General features: G+C 44.7%; 2 protein-coding genes across 3 annotated transcripts in view; both read right to left on the bottom strand.

Moving 5' to 3' along the window:
* Positions 1–1411: 1411 nt before the first annotated feature.
* On the bottom strand, positions 1412–9960 carry sars1 (seryl-tRNA synthetase 1). Its single transcript, XM_008301340.1, has 11 exons — positions 9715–9960; positions 8654–8724; positions 8480–8560; positions 8218–8376; positions 7225–7368; positions 6897–7052; positions 5581–5802; positions 5069–5198; positions 3224–3381; positions 2990–3119; positions 1412–2275 (listed from the first exon to the last, which is right to left on the bottom strand). Exons 1-11 carry the CDS (start codon positions 9848–9850, stop codon positions 2109–2111), a joined length of 1554 nt encoding a protein of 517 aa, XP_008299562.1. The 5' UTR covers positions 9851–9960; the 3' UTR covers positions 1412–2108.
* Positions 9961–11399: 1439 nt separating this feature from the next.
* LOC103371873 (interleukin-17 receptor D) overlaps positions 11400–19644 on the bottom strand; it is a 16695-nt gene continuing 8450 nt past the window's right edge. The window contains exons 3-12 of one of the 2 annotated variants that reach the window (XM_008301342.1): positions 19303–19455; positions 18813–18931; positions 17095–17218; positions 16840–16878; positions 16595–16740; positions 16418–16492; positions 14623–14689; positions 13949–14092; positions 13662–13834; positions 11400–13574 (exon numbers count right to left, since the gene is read on the bottom strand). In XM_008301342.1, coding sequence (XP_008299564.1) covers positions 13038–13574; positions 13662–13834; positions 13949–14092; positions 14623–14689; positions 16418–16492; positions 16595–16740; positions 16840–16878; positions 17095–17218; positions 18813–18931; positions 19303–19455 — 1577 coding nt within the window. In that variant the 3' untranslated portion in view covers positions 11400–13037. Of the gene's footprint in view, positions 13575–13661; positions 13835–13915; positions 14093–14622; positions 14690–16417; positions 16493–16594; positions 16741–16839; positions 16879–17094; positions 17219–18812; positions 18932–19302; positions 19456–19644 lie in introns of both variants that reach the window. The other variant, XM_008301341.1, reaches the window with a different exon arrangement.

Here is a 19644-nt window from a genome sequence, read left to right on the forward strand (position 1 = left end):
CAACAGATACACAAAATAACCACAAAGAGACAAAAAATTAAGACAAAGAAACGACCATAAAGTAACACAAATATGAAAAAGAGACAAAAACACAAGACCAAGACACACGAAACAGCAACAGAGACACAAAACTATGGTAAAGAGACACAAAACAACCACAAAGAGACACAAAAGCTACGACAAAGAGACAAAAAGCTGCAACAAAGAGACACAAAACAACCACAAAGAGACAAAAAATGAAGACAAAGAGGCACGAAACGACCACAAAATAACACAAAACAATGACAAAGAGACAAAAACACAAGACCAAGACACACAAAACAGCAACAGAGACACAAAACTATGACAAAGAGACACAAAACAGCCACAAAGAGACAAAAAGCTACGATAAAAACATAAAAACAGCTAGAGAGAATCACAAAGCTATGACAAAAACACACAAAAGCTACGACAAAGAGACACAAACTGTCAGCAGAGACACAATACAACTAGAAAGAGACAAAACAAATATGGCAAAGACACACAAAAAAAGCAACAGAGACAAAAAAACAATGACAAAGAAACAAAAAACTAAACAAAAAAGCTAAACACAGAGATGCAGGACAATCCCAAAGTAACCAAAATATGAAAATGAGACAAAAAAAAAAAACCAGACCAAGAAACACCAAATGGCATCAGACACACAAACCGGCCCCAGAGTGACATAAAACACAACGACCGTTGGTCATGAGTACGTGACTTTTCTTTACTTAGTCGAGCTGTTTACGGGCTTTTTATAGTTCTTACCGTTAACCGGATCACTGTGGGAGTTCAAGAAGGCTGTTAGCTGCATAAAAACTCGACTTCACACATTAAGACGATGAGAAATCACAATAATTTACGACCTTTTCATGAGACGAGTTAACGAAGACCTCAAGATGGTTCACGTGTTGTCAACAGCCTGCAAAGCTGTCATCAAGAGGAGGAGGACGATGAAATGTGGAATAGATTCGGCTTTTCGTGGAGTTTGTTTCTCAGCACATTATTTCAGAAATGCTATTTAGTAGTAGTACTTCAGGATTTAGTTTGGAGAACACATGGACAGACGGACTGGTGCAGCGTCTAAGTGTAAACAATGCACAATATCTAAGTACAATTCATAAAATGTGTGAGTTTGTGTGTCTGTTCTTGGCTTATCTCCCCAACCGTACATCAGATCCACGTCAAACTTGGCAGAAGCGTTGCTGTGGACCCGAGGAAGCGCAGCGCCGAGTATGAAGCTGATCAGATCAACTTTGGGCGTTCTCCAGTCGTTTTATTCGGTCCTCTGCCTTGATTGTGGGTGGAGCTTCTGTTGCCAGGTAACAGCATCAATGACATCACACTGAGGGACGATTTTAGAACAGAAAAAAAAAACAGAAAACACACAAAGGAGCTTCCATACCAACTGTGTTTATTGTTTACAGCGAGTGATGCTTCATCAAGGTTCAATCATATGTATATATATTTATATTTATAATCGCCAGAACCGACAGAGAACGTCTCGATCAGAAGCTAGTTGGCGGCTTTATGCAGCAACGGTGGTTGAAGACGATGATCGTAGACGATGTGGAGGGAAGCCTAAAGCAGACAGCTGATAGTATTGGATTTAAAGTAATTTCAGACAGGAAGTAACAACAGAAGAGCTTTTGTTCTCACCATCTCAGACAGTATTTGTGATTTGTTTCTGCAAAACATCCGGCAACTTAAAACCCCCAAAACATACTTGCACGTCATCTCAACGTACAGACGAGCCGAGCTGTCGCTATCTGTTGGTTTGAGGCTCGGTGTAGCTGTCGATGTGGGAGAGTGGTGGACAGGTGAGGTGGGCGCACAGAGGAAATCCCTTTTAAAATGTGTTTTATGACATAATGAGATGAAAAAAAACACCATGAACTCAGATACACTCGGATGGGACAGAGCCAAGCCTTCGGACTCGGGTTCAACATCATCTTTAAGAGCATTAAGTTTCAGAGATTTGTTTCTCCATTTCCTGAGAAACAAAGCCGACCCCGGGTGGTTGGGACCCACGCCAGGCTCTGTTCCATCAGTCTGCATCCGTGAAGCCGGTGAGGTGAAACCGTGGAGGTCTAGGACTCGTTGACGGACATGCACTCCATGGCGTTGGGCAGGTTCTGGTCTCCTCCTCCTCCTCCCTGCTTCTTCTTCTTGCCTCCTTCATGCTGTTTCTTTGCCTTCTTGGACAGCTCTTGGTCGATGGGAGCCGGCTTGACGAACTTGATGATTTCTGTCAAACCTGGAGGTAAAAAAAAACAAATTAATTCAATGTCTTAACGATGAATCTTCATGGCAAACCTACACTTGGGACATTTTTGGAAAACAACCACCGCTGTCATATCTGAACGCTAAATATGCAGCTACAGCTAGGAGATGATTAGCTTAGCTTAGCTTAGCTTAGCGACTGGAGGCATTAGCAAACAGCTAGCCCGACTTTAAAGCTCACCAGTTTTATTTGAAACTGTTGTTTATATATTTCGGTTTAAGAATAAACAACATACGAGTCCGTTTATAAATGTAAAGGTGCTGCATGAACATTTTTTATTTTTGGGGGGTACACTCGTGTAATTTTTGGACCTTTCCAAGGTTGCAAAGTTCTGTTTTTTTAAGCTGAATCGACTCTGCACTTGTGTGGGTGATTACAGAGAACAAATTAATAAAATTAACCTTAAAGGTGAAGCCTGGGCCGACATTAATACACTAAAAAAAGGGCTGAGAGCTGAGCTGGAGAGTTCACATGTAGCTGCAGCTTTGCAATTTTTGAGAATAATTTCAGGTATTTTGACAAAGTGAAGTTTAAAAAGTCAAAAATTAAAACATTAGCAGCAGAAATTAGCATAATAAAATAAATAAAACGATATAAATAAGAGCTTTAGGTGAGTTATTAGTCCATATCGCACACGACAGTCAGAGTAAAACCTTCTTATTGGGTTTTGCAGCAGCCACAGCTCACCTGGAGGCATGAAGTCCCTGAGCTTCTCGGGGACGACGATGCCCTCTTCGGTCTGGTAGTTCTCCAGGATGGCGCACATCACACGCGTGGTGGCGCACATGGTCGCGTTCAACATGTGCACGAACTCCGCCTGCAGAAAGAGAGCAACAGAAGTGAGTTCAGAAGGAACAGATGCTTCACTGCTGCTGCTGTTTAAATGAGCCCGTTAGTAAGGGCTGGGAGTCGAACACTTGCCTTGTCCATCATCTTCTTGGTCTGTCCGTAGCGGATGCGGAGGCGTCTGGCCTGGTAGTCGGTGCAGTTCGAGCAGGAGACCAGCTCTCTGAAGGCACCTGAGCCGGGGAACCAGGCCTCCAGATCCAGCTTCTTGCTGGCCGCGTGGTTCAGGGCGCCTACGACGACACCAGGGAGGAAGAATCAGCTGAGTTCATGGTCCCTGCGAGCGCTCGTGGCTGCTGGTAATTAAGTTGTTTGTGGGAAACAAACAACCAGAAACCACTTTTGTTCGTGTTTACTGTAAACCAATGTCTCGTGAGTACCGCTGAATCACCGCACGGATTTCCACATTTGATTAAATTCCCCATGTTTCATTTGCATCAGATGAACCCCCCACGGAGCGTTTCTCAGAAGCGACGCAGCAAACGAGCGAACAACACTGTTGTGGCTCGATCATGTGAGCTGCGGTTCGATCCACGTAGACAAACTGTTCACGTCACGGTTCACAGTCGTGACTCGGAGCGGCACTGCGGTCACATTTTAAGCTAAAATAATGTGCTGTGCATGTTCCAGCGCCTTGTTTTCATCAGTCCACAACGACAATCTGCTGCACATGTTGCACACATGCAGCTCACGTTTCCTGAGAAGAGGCACAAACGCAGATCTCAGGATTATACGGATCGATGGAGCATTCTTCTAGTGAAAAACCTGTTTATTTTGATCCAGCAAAGAAAGCAAACTGAAAACTTTATTTGTCACACTGAGGATACGTATTAAGGCAAAAAAGGGAGATTAATAGTTCTTGTAACTTGAAGATTAAATCCCCAGAAAGTTCCTGTGAGTTTTTATATGTGGACGGATCCATATTTCTACTAAAATCCAGTGTTTGGTCGACATTTCACCAACTTTTAAAGGTTCTAACATCCGTAGAAGTTGATGTGTGGCAAATATAGCAAGAGAAGGTTCCACATTTTTTAATATTTTGACACTCGTCCAAAACTTTTTCTTAAATGACTTGAAATTTGTCAACAATTACTCAAAATTGGAAAAACACCCAAAGTGCAGTAGTGTATAATTATTTACCATCAAAAATGGGGGAAAACGTGTGAAATTTTCAACCGGCATCGTGCCAAGTGAGCTGGTTTCTCTTTTTCTGGGTTTACTTTTAGATCAGAATCATAGTCGTCCAGTTCTGTCGCTTTTCTTCCTCGTCCACCGAGACTCCATTTATTTTAGCTTCTCGTCTCCGGATTCTGCTTCAAGTAAAAACGACCTGAAACGACGTGGCCTCACAGCGATCCGACAGGGTGATCCATCGCCGCATGCAGCTGCTCCAGAAAGTCAGCCTCTGATGTGAAAACAAATCCCTCAAATTTACGACCGTTTGACGAGACGAGTTAACCAAAACCTCAAGCTGGTTAACGTTTCGTCAAACGTTCAAAGCTGTCATCAAGAGAAGGAGGAAGATGAAATGTGCCACGTGAGCTCTTTTCTCTTTTTCTGAGTTTGTTTTCACGTGAGAGGCCGACCTTCTGGAGCAGCGACGGATCACCCTGTTGGACTGCAGGACGGTTTTACTTGAAGCAGAATCCGGAGACAAGAAGCTAAAATAAATGGAGTCTCCGAGGAAGAGGCAGAAAAGCGATCCACATGCTTCCCCTCCTCAACCCAACCTCCTGCTCTCTAACAGCTAAACAGTCACTTTATGTACCAGACGTCTCGTTAGCTCTGACCTCTGCAGCACCAACACTCTGAACAGAAAGTCCTGAACACTTAAACAAACAAACTCAGGTAAATCCAGCGCCCTTGACTCTCAGAGCTTTCTGTTTCCACCCAACAGCTGCCATGCGGAGTCTGACCTACCGGAGACGATGTTGACGATGCGGTAGGGAATCCCCAACGTCTGGTAGAACTCCTCCGCCGTCCCGATCATCTCGTCGAACATCTCCCACGATTTGCCGTCGTGCGGGGAGGCGTAGACGAACTGCTCGATCTGCAGGGAGACAATTTGGGATCAATTCCAACAGCGAGACACCTAAAAAAAAAATCCTTGATATACCAAAAGATGAGAGCAGCAATGTTTTCATTTGCTTATAATAATAATTGTCTTCTAATCACGTCAGTGTGAGTCTGGCGTTGATTTTTTGGGAACTGATGGTGAATAATTAACACTAACTAAAATTGACAAATGCACATTTGAAATGCTCCAGACTTGGTGGTTGTGTTGCTGAAGCCGTGAGACGGTGCAGCTTCCTCAGATTGTCAGGAGGCAGAATCATCAAACTCCATAGAGACATCCGCAGAACTTGTTTATTTTAATCTATTTATGCCCCGACAGCGACACAGGACCCCGACTTCAGTCCCCCTCAGCTCACCTTCTCGAACTGGTGCACCCTGAAGATGCCGCGGGTGTCTCGGCCGTGGGATCCCACTTCCTGTCTGAAGCAGGTGGAGAAGCCGGCGTAGCGGATGGGCAGGTCCTCCGGGTTGAGCCACTCCTCCCTCAGGAAGGCGGCGATGGGCTGCTCCGAGGTGGCGATGAGGTACTTCTCATCTACGGTGTTGTCGTCGCACTTCTCGCTGCTCTTGCCGATGACCTGACGGAAACACGGGGTCGAGGTTTGTGGGCGTTAGACGATCATGGAAACTGATCTTCTTCTTCTGTAGCCTTGATCAGTGTTTAGCTGCAGTCACGTAAACCCACTGAGCAGTTATCAGATCCCTCATTCTGATGTTTGGAAGCTCCTGATCTGAACCTGTAGGACTTTGTGCTGATTGGCTACTAGGTGTGCAGATGTTCCTAAAACAGCGCTCGGTGAATTTGCATATGTAGAATTTGGTGAATGTCTGAATGAAAAATGCACAAGACAAGTGTAAACAAACCTGCATGACTGTAGCGGCTGAACACTGCTGCTCGCCAACAGAAAATATGCAAAGAAAACACCTCCACTGCTTCTACCTTCGATGTGCAGCTCTTTATTAAAGCCTCCAGGGGGCGCTTTTGCGACTAAAGGCCAGAAGTATGCAGACACCAGAGCTGTTCGTTCCATTCTTCTAACCTGGCTGGTATTTAATCTACTCTTCGGCCCCAATAAACCAAATTCAGCGTGTCAAGTCTGGTTGGTTTTACAATGTGAGTCAGCAGCTCAAATGTTGACGGCATGACGCAACATTAAATCGCTCTTCAGTGCAGAAGCAGCAGCCGGTGAAATGCTGCCTCCACACCGACTCCCAAAAAGCACAGAACCGCTACAGAAAATACGAGCATCTCCAGTCTCAAGTTCAAACTTTATCCCATAAAAGCACCGATCCGTTAAATGTTTTTGCCATTTAATCAATTTAAGATATGCGGCTGTGACTCACCACCGCTATCCTCATTCATATTGTACGCTACAGATTATCGCCAACCTAGCTGCAAAAAAAATAAAAGAAATCTTGAAATCTGGCAGTTAAAATCGTTACAGAAACGATCTCATCCCGACATACTTTTGCAAAACTGGAAGGTTTTCAAAACGTTTCAGGCAAACTGCAGGTTTGGACTTGTGAACAATGTCGAGGACATACCGTCTCAGCCGACAGCCAATGTTCCTGCTCATTGTTCTCACTGCTCTCACATGCACCTGCGACTTATTTGGGTGTTTTAAGAGAACTCTGCAGGACAGAACATCGGGGAAAAGAGAAGCGTCAGTACCTTGTAGAGCTCCTCATCAAACTGGCTGAGCTGGGCGACTTCCTGCATGACCTCCTTCCTCATGAAGAAGGGCGTGTAGAGCATGGTGTAGTTCTTGCTGTGCAGGATCCTCAAGGCGTAATTGATCAGCGCCTGCTCCAGGAACACCAGCGGGCCCTGAACACAACACGGGAGGCGGCAAACGGTTAGTTTCTAAATTTTCAGGTCTGGAAGCGAAAGGAAAGTCGCTCGTCTTCTTCTACGGGTGTGTCGGTGCAGATCGGATGTGTTTGCAGGAGAATGTTTTAGCCTGTTCGTCTGCTAACGTGCAGCACACGTAGGAACCCACCTTCAGGAAGTAGCCTCTGCTGCCGGCCACCACGGCTCCCCTCTCGCCGTCGAAGCCGTCGATCATGACCACCAGGTCGACGTGGGAGTACTTCTTCTGGACGCTGCAGTCGCCCCAGGTACGCTCCACCTTGTTGTCGGCATCCTGACGGAAGCAAAACGAGAGGAATTAGCGGCTAACGATTACGCGACACAAAATGGATCCGGAATGATTTTGCCGGTCAGTTCCAGCTTCTCTGATTGGAGGATCGTGTCACTTTCTGTCATACATATAGAACCGTAAACGGATTTTAAAAGTTTCTGTCACTCCAGCTGTGAGGGCACTTAAATGACTTTTTCTGACAGTTGCACGAAAAGATCGACACCACTTTCATACCTACATGCCAAATAAGAAGCTAGAACCAGAAGATTATTAGCTTAGCTTAGCATAAAGACTGGAAGCAGTGGAAAAAGTACCAAAACTATCCATTTACCAGGACTTCCAGCCTTTATGTTGAGTTAAACTAAGCTCACCAGCTGCAGGGTTACAAATGTACGGTATAAATATGAACGTGGCAAATGGCTTACTGTTACTTCTAATCAGAAATATCATCATTAGCATGAAGCCAAAAAACAAAATCTCTGGGAAATATGTGACATGCACTGTATATGTACTGTTTAAGTGAATAAATTACAGGTTAATCAAGAATTAAAATATAACAAACAGCAACAAAGGGCTGCAGGATTTTGGGAAAAAATCTGATATTTTGTTTTTCTGTGACATGACTTGCATAATAACAGAATTTTTACTGGAAACGTCTGAAGTCTTTCTCACATCGTGCTACACTGGGAAAGGTGTGCAAAATAGTTTCCTGTGTTGTATGACATTCAGATCTGACTGTGCACTCCTCATATAATTTAAATGTTCTAACAAATTGCCTTGTGTTTGGCAACCATTGCAGACACTGCTGTTGGCTGACATATTTCCATTCGACGCGGTTTTCCTGATCGTCACCTCGTCGTTGCTGATGGGAACGGACGGGTGCAGGACGTTGCCGATCTCCCTCAGGTACTCGAAGCGCTCCGCCTCCAGCTTTATCCTCTTGCTGTCGGTCTTCTCCACGGCCTCGTCCACCAACAAACGCACCTTTTTGATCTGGGTTACCGTCAGGGCCTGATGCAGGGGAAAAAACATACACAAGCCAACAGGTAAAGCACAGCAGAAACAGAACAGTTTGGGGGTATGTGTGTGCTGATTATTCCACCGTTACTCATACCGATAGTGTGTCAGCTGTGAGGGACTCCAGGTTCTGGGCCTCCTCGGGTACAGAGTCATCATCCCCAACTGGTTCCTTCTTCTGCGTTAACAAAACAGGAGGACACATAGTTCTACACCGTCTCTTCTCGTTTAAAGTACACCATTACTGACTTATTCAGTGTTGCTTATGTACCTTCATTTTCTCCCCGATGCTCTTGCTGCAGAGGTTCTTTGCTTTGTTGAGGTTGTCTGCAGTGAAGCGGCCTGTCAGGGGGGAAACCAGTCAGTCAGTGAATGCATCATGGGACTGTCTTTAGCCTGCAGCAGCTGCAACCAGGTGACAGGTGTCATTTAGCAGCTAACCCCCATAACCTCTGAACACACTCGTGATATCGCAAACAAACCATCTTCAGCTCTCAGACAGCAGCAACATCAACAACAACAACGCGCTGACAAAAGTGACGTTATCATCCTGGACCAGCACCGCTTGACTGGAGGCTCGCTGCAGGGCGAGGTTGGCTTGACATGTCACTGGCTGGGATTGCATCAGATCGCACGTTACCACCCGGCATCGCTAAGCTAACCCGGTGTTAGCCAGCATTTCGTGTTAAACCGCGTCTGGTAACAAAACAACACGAAGCCGGTGTTGACTAGTGTTTGAACTACTTGAAAACCGGTGCCAAATAAGCTCCGGTATCTTAGTTAAAGCTAACCATATGGCTCATTTGGGGCTCGTTGAGTGATGCTAGCTAAGTTAGCATTAGCGTCACTGCGTGCTGTCCTCCTCCAAACCAAACTCCATTCAAATCCGGCTGCAGGTTGTTGCTTAACTTAGTTGCAAACACTCGTCTGTTGCACAAGGTAAACTAAGTACGTCCTGTTAAATTAATGTATCCCGACAAAAAACGGCGCGATTATAACGCACCAAACGACACGTTTATTATGCCCGCTATTAACTTTCAGAAGTGAAAGTAGTCCGCTGCAGTGTAGTGAATGCTAACCTTCAGCAGTATCAGGATTATTATTAAAAGCTTTTTCTATTATTTCAAGGAGCCGAATAGAAGGCCGGGTCCCAAAAATATGTAAAAGCTTTTAAAATCCCATATTGGATCAACCAGTTGGCTACTGTGCACACTAACGACAAAAACTGACAGATTTTTCATGGAGTTGGGCGTGATGCTACGCTAGCATTAGCATCATTAGCCACCGCGCTAACGTTAGCATCTGTGACAGAAACAGGAGAACTGCGCTTACATTTCCTCCACTCCGTGTCTGCGGCCACCAGTTTATCCACCAGAGTCACATCTTTAAACCTCTTTCTCTGAGTCTCGCGGACGATTTCTGGGTCGCCGCCTTTGTCGGTCCGGAACAGGTCCAAGTCGAGCACCATGTCTGCACGCTGTCTGTCGGAGAGACTGAATGAGGACGGAGCGCTGACGGTACAGACCGGGTTGCCAGGTTTGGCCCCTCCAGTAACTAACCCGTAATAAAGAAAAAAACAATGACGGGTCACAAAATTAATTATTACAAATATTCTGATACTCAGCCAATCGCTGAACAACAATTTCAGACTTTGGATTTTATTCAGGTTGATATTTAATCAAAAGTGATTCTTGATACAATAGACGTTTTATTCCAGACTGGCAACCTGCAACACCAGCAAGAGTCATGCAGCAGACTGAAAACCCCCCATGTACAATATCATCTAAATGTCAGATATTTCAGCACTGTTTAACCTCTCAATAGCTGAATTATTTCTAAGTTGAACACAGTATTTCCTCTTACAATTAAACAAAACAGACAAACTATATTGTACCCTAATTGGACCCAAAGTAGGAATTCAGGAAACTCTGAGACCAATAAAACCAAACCTTGTGATTCCCAATTAGATAACTGCATGAACATGGTCATAACATGAGCAGAGGTTTCTCAGTTTTGGACCTATGAACGGTGTCTATCTGCATGTCTTCATTGTGGCTCCACGTGGCCAGGGTGCCAAAAAAAAAAAAAAAATCTGTTTGTGAGACTTCAAGAAGATGGAAAAGGATCGAAGAAGATCAACTAAAAATCTGTGAAACATACAGGAGCAGCAGTAATCAGGAGGTACAGAACGAGGTGTAACACCACTAATCAGTGTTGCAGTGGTCGTGCCCCTGAAATCACACCACAGACGGTGTTCTGCTTGTAGAATCCAGCTCTGAAAAACAGATGTGTAAGCGTTTGAGACTTGACAAAGAGGTTATAGACACAAATCAGAGCTTATTGCATAATGTGACGCAGGAAAAAACAAGAAGTAAACCTGTGCTTGCTCTTTGGGGAAACACCTGCAGGATGACTCTCTGCTAAAGAACACGAGTCTGATGAATACTGGGAGAACATTTTTTAGTCAGATGAGACCAAGATAAAAGCTCAGCTCAGATGGGGTCCACCGTCTTTGGCGTGAACCGGACCAGGACCACCACAGTGAATGCACAGTCCTGACAGTGAAGCGTGTAGGTGGGAGTGTTGTGATATGGGGCTGCATTGATGCGAAAGCTGTCGGAGAGACGACATCTGTCACATTGGGTCATTTTTTTTTTAGCAAAGAGCAGCTGAAAAACAAGCACCTCTGATGACTGACAGAACTTCTTTCCAGGAATTTGGTATCTTCCATGTTGAGAAAGATTGAGCCTGTCATCCAAAATAAAGCGTGGCAACATATGACTGATTTGAATCCCAGTAATGAAGTTGCCCTTCGCTGCATAGAGTTCCTTCTGTGGAGCCTGTGAGTTTAATTTAACAAGTCAAAGCTGGTTTTAATTTGACATAAAAGCAAATATTCGTCATGTTCAATGTAGAAATGATGCAGTTACTGTGAGGCGATACGATTTACAATCATTTCACATTGAAAAGATTTTGCACATTTACTTCTGTTTTATACTCAAAGCGTCACAAACACATTATATTTAATATATTTGCTTTATTAGATGCACAGAGATACAAATATGATGTAAAATACAAAGACAGCGAACAACATTTATTCATATGTGTAACCTCACATTAGCATAAAATTCAAAATGATCGGACCTAATAATCCATTTTTATGTATATGGGATATGCACACAAATAAATAAACCGTGACTGTAAACATGCATGTATACAAAGTTCAATATGTACTTCAAGATAAGCATTTTCATTGAGTAACTCGTTTATAAGAATAATAGTTTATTTCTGTACAGTGCATATTTTACAAATGTTTAATTTCATTTTTTAAAAAAAAAGAATTGTACATGTCATTGCAACAAAATAAATTGGAAACTTTTTTTTTTTTTTTTTTAGTCATGACACATGTTACTGGACGCACACGTTACACACATATGTGTAGCACGTTAACACACTTCAGAGGCTATAGTGCATCGTTGCAGCCACTGCAACAGTAATGAGGCGTCGGTGGTTAGTCGGTCGGCTGCTTCAGGGCGCACCATCAGGGACTGTACATGTGTTACCCACTTTTCAGTGGTGAAACTCATTTTCCAGCCAGAACGCCCATCTGCAGACCAACCTTTCTTCTATACGGAGCTCAGAACTACCATTAAAGGTCCTTTAAGGCGGAAATCGTTTTTTGTTGTGTTTTGTATGAGCTAGAAACTCGCAGGTGTAAAATAAAAGCTGTGAAAAATATGATATATTATCCAGTTTCTACACGGAAACCGAGGAACAAATAGTCACCGAGCTAAATATTTCCATCTTCTCACTGATTCCAGGTGATAATTAGCAGCTTCCTCACAACTCACCAAATGTTCTGCTGTTGGCTGCAAGAGTGAACACAAGAGTCTTCATGCACTGCCAGCATCTGAGGAACTGAACACCCAGCGGATTACGGCTATTTTTGATGGCAATGTGCCCACAACAATAAGAAACTCCTCAGTGCACGTTGTGTGGCTAATGCGGCTAACGTCACCATTAGATCTGATGGTCCGCCCACGGGTCAGAACTACGTGGAATCTGTAAGTGACGAGGGACTTTTAGAGATGGTGGAACCTTTAAGACTAACTCGAAACCCATAAGTAAGGACGGGGTGGGTGTCTGTGTTTCCATGAACTCACCTGGTTGCGGCCCTTCTCTCCTGCTCCCTGTGCTCACGTGCACTGTATCGTAAAACGGTTGGATTTCCAATGAAGCTGTTGTCATTTACATATTTGTTCTGTTGTCAGACGAGTACAAAATAGTTAGCAGCTAAAGTACTGATTTTAAAACCTTCATGGTAAACTCACCAAACATGAGTTAAATAAAAGGGTTTGTTGAGAACTTGGAGTCGACGGTGCCGCTCTGCTCTGTCAGTAACCGAACAGAGGGAGTCTTCTTCCTGAAGGGGGCGGGGACAGCAGTGGCTCAGCTGTATTTAAAGCTACAGGCGCTAAAACAGCCCAACTAGAACAGGGCTAAGACCAGACGTTGTATAAAATGAACCATCTTTGCAGTATTTTGAGCTGAAAAGGGCAAGACACATGGCGGGGACATGTGAGACTTTGACGAATTTGTGAAGGTACATTATGGGACCTTTAAATCCGGGTGTAAAGAGTCCCCTTTTTCACTGCTCAGTTTCCTTCCTCCACAGAGTTCTGCTGTTTTGCCCTCATTTCCATCGCGGCCTCATCGATGGCCCACTGCAGAGCGGCGCCGGCCGGCACGTTAGCGTAGCTCTCCTCTGAGATGTGGCTGATCTTCAGGTAACCCCCCGGCCTGTGCAGGGCCACTCCGTGGAGGTGGGAGAAGAGCAGCGCCAGGTCATTTGTGAGCGTGTAGTGCGACACCAGCCTCAGCTCGGTGGGGATGTCCGTCTCCTCAGAGTACTTGAAAATGGCTGCCATGTATTTGGACAGGTCCTGACCCCTGGCTTTGGCTCGACACACCTCCTCTCCGATGAGTTTGACGGCGGCGTCGGACCCAAAGTCTAGCTCTCTTTCTGCCTCCTCATCTTCACCGTCCCACTCTGGCTCCGGAGGTTCTGGTTTTTGGTTTAGACCCCAAGAACAGATCACCAAGATGAAGTCGCATTCCCGGATGTGGCGGCAGTGCCAGGCCATGCTGCCCTCCTGAGCCACGCTCAGAGAGTCCCACAGGTCCAAGCACACCTGGGAGGAAAAAGAAAACAGCCTTATGATAAAACAAACCAAACTGGACAACAAGACTTTGGCGAAATGAAACGTCCCGTCCGGTACCTGAGTGGCCATGTGCTGCTGTATGAAGGCTCCGAGCTTCATGACGGCGTTGATGTGAGCTGGACCATCACAGCTGCTGTAGCAAATCAGGAGACGTGGAGGTTTCAGCCTGTTTCTGGCCAACAACACCATCTCCTCCTGAGTCCTGCTCTCTTCGTGCTGCTTGATAATATCTGAACGGAAAAAGAAGCTCTGGTTTGCATTTCGCGCACAGCTAGTGAAGGAACAGACGGAGCGGACGTTCAGTAACTCACGAGTCAAAACAGTGGCTGGATTTGTCTTTGCACCTGGTTTAATGTCGAGTTTCTTCATGCGCAGCTTCGACCTCCTCCTGGCGAAGACAACCAGCAGGACTCCCAGTATGGCAACGACAGCCAGACACAGTGGAAGCACCACGGCCAGCGACGGAGTGGTAGAAAGTGGAACGCCACCTTCGAGGACGGAGGAGATGATGGGTCGGTGTTAGACCTCAATGAAATAACTTGATGTTTGGGGTCATGCGCTTATCTGAGTTGACTTCTCACAAAAATATTATACCAGCTAGAAGGCCTTCAGGAGCAGGATATAGCCGGAGCTACCAGCTGATGAGTCCCAGTAAACTATTATTCCGTCCAACTTGCCACCAAATAGGTGTTTTCTTTTACTAACCATGGCTGGCTGGTTGTCTGAGGTGAATGGGTTCTATCCATGTATACATTACATGTTGTTTAAAATATAATGGCAATATCAACATTTTTGGACCTTGAGTTTGACCTTGAAAGCCCCAACATGGCTGCTTATCTGCACCAAACACCATAAATCTGAACTATTTTTGCACCGATTCACCCCAAAATCTAATCAGTCCGAGGAGAAGCCATTCCTAGCTCACCTGTAAAATATCAACTTGTGAGATCTTAGCACTCGAGCTGGACGGACAGATGGGGGCGGTTACTCTAAAGGTGGACAAGCAGCGACCTCTTACCTTTATGAATGCGCAGCACCTGAACACTGAATGTTTTTCTCACAGCATCCACTTCGTTGGCTGCGATCTGCCACACGAGAAAATGAAATGAATGTCCAAGTTCATTTCTGAACTTGTAGTTTTACAAAGTAATCAGCGTTTTTTTGGCCACTTGGGGGCAGTGTAACGAGCTGAAACCACAACACTGATGAACATCAATGAACTCTACTCTTCTTTAAGCTCTGCTTTATTCTCCACCAGTCTGAAGGTAAACATCTTTATCTGATGAATTCTTTAGTAAAAGCTTGACTTTGTTCATCACTGTGTTTGTACAGGGGCTCTGTGGGAGTTTTTGTGCCAGAAACTGCTGCCGACACTATAAAAGGTGAGACTAAAGTAAAACAGTGAAGCTGCAGGTAAAAAAAACAAAACAAAACAAAACAATGAGTCAAAAGACCTGCAGCCCTGAGCAGAGTGTCGCAGCATAATTCTCTTTTCACATAAATAACCCACTTCATGTTATACTGAGGGTCTTTCCATCTCGAATCTCACATTAAAGTTTGAGGCCGTTTGAACAACAACATCTCAGGAGCCATCCATCATCTAAACACCACTTAATCCTCACCAGGGTCATGGGGGGCTGGAGTCTATCCCAGCTGACTCAGGGTGAAGGCAGGTTCACCTGGACAGGTAACCAGTCTATCACAGGGCTACACTTAGAGACAGACAACCAAGCACACTCACATTCACACCTACGGACAATTTACAATCACCAATTAACCTCAGCATGTTTCTGGACTGTGGGAGGAAGCCGGAGAACCCGGATAGAACCCACGCTGCACGGGGAGAACATGGAGACTCCACGCATAAAGATCCCGGGTGTCCTCACCGGGACGTGAACCAGCGAGGCAACCTTACAGTCCTCACAGGAGCTTTTAAAGATAAAAACCTGAAATTTTCAATGTTATTTCTCATCATGTCGTTAGTTAGGTATCGCTGATATTGGACAAAGTTCCACCTTAAAGCTCACAATAACAAAATAATAATATATGCAGAAGTCGACTGGGGATGTTTCTGAACCACATGTAGCTGCAGGTCACACTCATACAAAACAAAACACATAAAATACTTTTAAATATGAAATATTTAATCTAAAAAAAAGGGGGGAAAAGTTCTATTTGTTGAACTTTTAAAATTGATAGAGAAAGTATGACCCGTTGTAACACAAAGACTGAAACACTGGATGGAATAAGTGAGTAGAACACAGGTCTATATATATATATATGTGTGTTAAAGTAAATATAGAATATCGGCATATTTTTCATTTTTGGGCCACATTTTGTTTCCTGGAGACACGGATTGAACTGCTACATATTTGATCTGTTTGTTCAGTCCTGCAGATTCTGAATTAAAGACATGATGAGAAACAACAGCGAAACGTTCAGGTTTTTATTCATAATAGTTCCTAAAATGTTGTGGTTCAAACAGCTTCAGATTTCATTTGGGTTGTATTTATTTTTATCTTTAAGTATTTGATGGGGCTAATTTTTCACAAATATCTTTATAAATCTCCATCATTTAAGACAATAAGTAAATCAAAGATGGCTGAGCAGAAGGATCCTGATGATTGGAGATGAAATAACCTCTGAGTAATCTGATTTATTGTTAATATAAATGTACAGATTAGTGCAGCTTTCACTCTTGTCAGTGACTATAAGCAAACTCCATCTGCTGATTAAGTCCATCAAACACAACAGGAAACTAAAGACGAGGAAAGAAAAACACATTACATCAGTTTTGATCCTTTTTACTTTACCTCGCAGGTGTAGTTGGTTCCTTCTTGCAGGTCGTCCAGATGATAACTGTGGTGGGTTTTGTTTTTGGTGGAATTCTGGGGCGATAAAACTGAAGGTTAGCGCAGTAAATATACACAACGCACTGAATGAAAACAAAGCCGAAGAATACAAAAAATAAAGCAAAGGGAAGCTCTCACAGGTGTGATGTCCGTGTATTTCTTCATGCCGTTTGCGTAACACAGAGAGAAGTAGCTGCTGATGCCCAGGTTAGGAGGAGCCAGGTTGAAGGTCACGGTGACGGCGCTTCCTTCCTGCTGGACCTCAATGTGTTTGGGATACCAGTCTGCAAACATGACCACAAAACAGATGTGAAGCTGATCTGAGGAGGAAACGTATCAGAGCTTATGGAGCTTATGTGGGATTTTTCAGACGCTCTCGTCACCTTTCTTGCACTGCTCCAGACCGTTCTTCTCCGTACAAGCTGCAAAACCACAACAAACACGTTAGTCGCTGCTGTTTATTTAATACTTGAGGCCACATAAAGGAAATGTTTGCAGAGCAGAGGAGCTCCCTGACGGCACAGAATGAGATGTTATTGTAGCTGCTCGCTCTGTCAGCCAGCCAGCCGTGAAGGATTACAAAAGCTAAGTGTGTGTTGTGAGACGGAGCGTAGCCTGCAGCTCCGCCGGGGTCGTACATCGCGTGGAGAAGATCTCGCTGTGGTAGAACTTCTCCCACTTCTCGGGCACCGGCAGGGCCATGACGGTGACGGCGTACTGGGTTCCGAGGGCGAGGCCGGGGAACGGGTCCGACGTGTACACCTGCAGGACGCCACAGCAGAGAAGAAAACACTCTGAACACTTTTATCTTCAGGGGTTGAGGTCTGATGAGAATTCTAGATATTTGCTGCACGTTTGACACAATAATCCAAATCATCTCTGGAAACATCACACTAGACTTGGATTCTGTGTTTGTCTGAACGTCCTTCAGACTCTCGGACGCTGATTTACTTTCGAGCAACAGTCCAGATCTTTCTCTCCTCAGTCCAGGTGAAATCTTCTGACCTCGTCTCTAGTTTAGGAGTGTCTTGATGCACTGACACTTTGTAAAACTCTCCAAAACTCTTGACCTTCTGTGGCTCCTTGTGGAGTTTGTCCAAGTCAGCAGTCTTCTCCAGCTGATGCACTGAACGAGACACTATTTACAGTCTGAATAGTAATTTACTCAAACTTTAAATTAAATAAACGCGTAAATATAAATATTCTAATGTTGTTTTTGAGCTGTAGGCCATAATTATCAAATTAAAATGAGAAAATGTTTGAAACATTTGACTTTATGAGTCCAGAACAAGTTAAACTTTCTCTTTCCTAAACAACTGGTGGAAAGCATTGAGCTTTTTTCATGATATTTTATTTGTTTGAGGTGTTGCCGATGTCAGTGCGTCTTCACTTTAACTGTTGTGTTTGTAGAACAAAATTAAGGAAAGCAAAACTATCAAAGAACACGTGTGGATTCATGTAGGAAGCAGATAAAGTTTTAGATCTTGGAGCCTCGTGTTGCTTCACAGACTGCTGAAGTTCAGATTTCCTTTTTGAAATCGCATTTCTCGGTCCGAGCATTTCTCTTCTTCTTCCTTCAGTCGAGGTTTCTTTGCAGCTTAAACGGCTGTCTTCACTCCAAACAGTCGATGCCGAGACGTTAATCTGTGATTTCTGGACTTCTCTCCTGCAGCAAACCTCTGGTTCTGGCTCATCATAGATGGTTATTGGAGTAAAGCTGTTTGAAGGGAAATCTCTAAGAAGAGGAAGATCCGAACGAAACTTTGTGCAAGTTGTAATTATTCTCTCAGGTCGTGTGAAGTGTTTGGAAAAAGTCAACAAACACTTTAAGAACATTTTTTTTTATCTCCAATAACTTTTCTCTGATAATAAACAAGTTCTGATGCACAATGATGTTTGTTTCCTTTGATTTTCTGTCACAGTGGTTCTCATGGAGCTGAAAAGTCTCGTGATGGAGCTTGACCGCTAAAAACAAACACGCGTGTTGAGCCGTGCGGCGTGTTGAGCCGTGCGGCGTCCAGAGACGTGCACGCTGTTCGGTATGCGGAGCCCTTTGGGACGCGCCTGAAAGCAACGGCCACATAAATAACAGCCGTCCTTCGACTTCAAGACGACACTCAGCGCTGAATTTACTGCTCTTTTCTCCGAGGGCACGTTTCCAGTCTCAGCGGGGGATGATGTCATCGTGACCTCACCCAACAGACAGCTTCAAAAATCACGATTTCGCATTTAGACGTGGAACCACTGGGGTCTCGTTGGGAGAGATTTAGGATCCACTTGCTGCTTCAGAAATACAAAAAAAACTACCATAAACATTGTGTGTAATCGTTTGAAGAGGCGGCGGGGTCCTGCCTACCCTCTGAGCATGAGACGCCGGTAAGGAGACGTTTCGATGGAAGAGGAAGAGCTGACAGGCGACGCCGGTGCCGCCCAGAGCCTGCAGCGACACCTGGAAGCCTCGCAGGAAGGCGATCCCTGCACAAAACACACAAAAGACACATCAGCGCCATCCATCATCCCACTCCCATGCAGTTAAAGACATGTGTGCGTCGCATGTGCTGCGGCTTTCCAGTCAATTAAACCTTAAACATGACAGCCTGTTATACCTGTCAGGGCCTCACAGTCGTATACGTCTCGCAGCAGCCGCTTGGACTTTGAAGTATTCTCATAAAGCGCAGCAGAATTGTTTCCTTCTCACGATAAGTCGCCTAAAATAAATCTTGTCAAACGGCGATGTGAGAAATTCACTCAGAGGGGAGGCCGCTGGTGATTAATGGGCTTCACGAAGAGATTTTAAAAAGTGGGACAGCTGCCTTCAAACGTAGAGGAGGAGGGTGGAGACCTACCGTAGTAGCTGGGCTTCCAGGAGACCACCACCGTGTCAGACTTGGGGTTCGGTTCGTTCACAAACTCCACCTTCACCTCGTTGGGCGCCTGGACGTAGTGCCGGCAGATCTTAGGGTCTCTGAGCAGCTCGAAACATGGCCAGGGAACGCAATCTGGGGAGGAACAACGAGAGACTGTAGGTTCTCCAGACTACAGAGTCAAAGGAAGCAACACTTCTAGAGCGTGAAGGAGATATTTAGACTAAACACAAGGTGAAGCTGCAGCTGAGCGGAGTTTTGTCAGCTTTGGACAAAAACTAAGATAAACTGGGTCAGGTTTGTTGGTCTCCTTGCTCCACTGAT

This window comes from Stegastes partitus, unplaced genomic scaffold, assembly GCF_000690725.1.
Source record: "Stegastes partitus isolate 25-593 unplaced genomic scaffold, Stegastes_partitus-1.0.2 Scaffold1662, whole genome shotgun sequence".
Taxonomy (NCBI): Eukaryota; Metazoa; Chordata; class Actinopteri; family Pomacentridae; genus Stegastes; species Stegastes partitus.

Coding starts and splice junctions, on each gene's coding strand:
- sars1 (XM_008301340.1), bottom strand. CDS start 9,850: ATGGTGCTCGACTTGGACCTGTTCCGGACCGACAAAGGCGGCGACCCA. Junction 8,725..9,714: donor AGACACGGAGTGGAGGAAAT/GTAAGCGCAGTT, acceptor CCCCCCTGACAG/GCCGCTTCACTGCAGACAAC. Junction 8,561..8,653: donor GCATCGGGGAGAAAATGAAG/GTACATAAGCAA, acceptor TTGTTAACGCAG/AAGAAGGAACCAGTTGGGGA.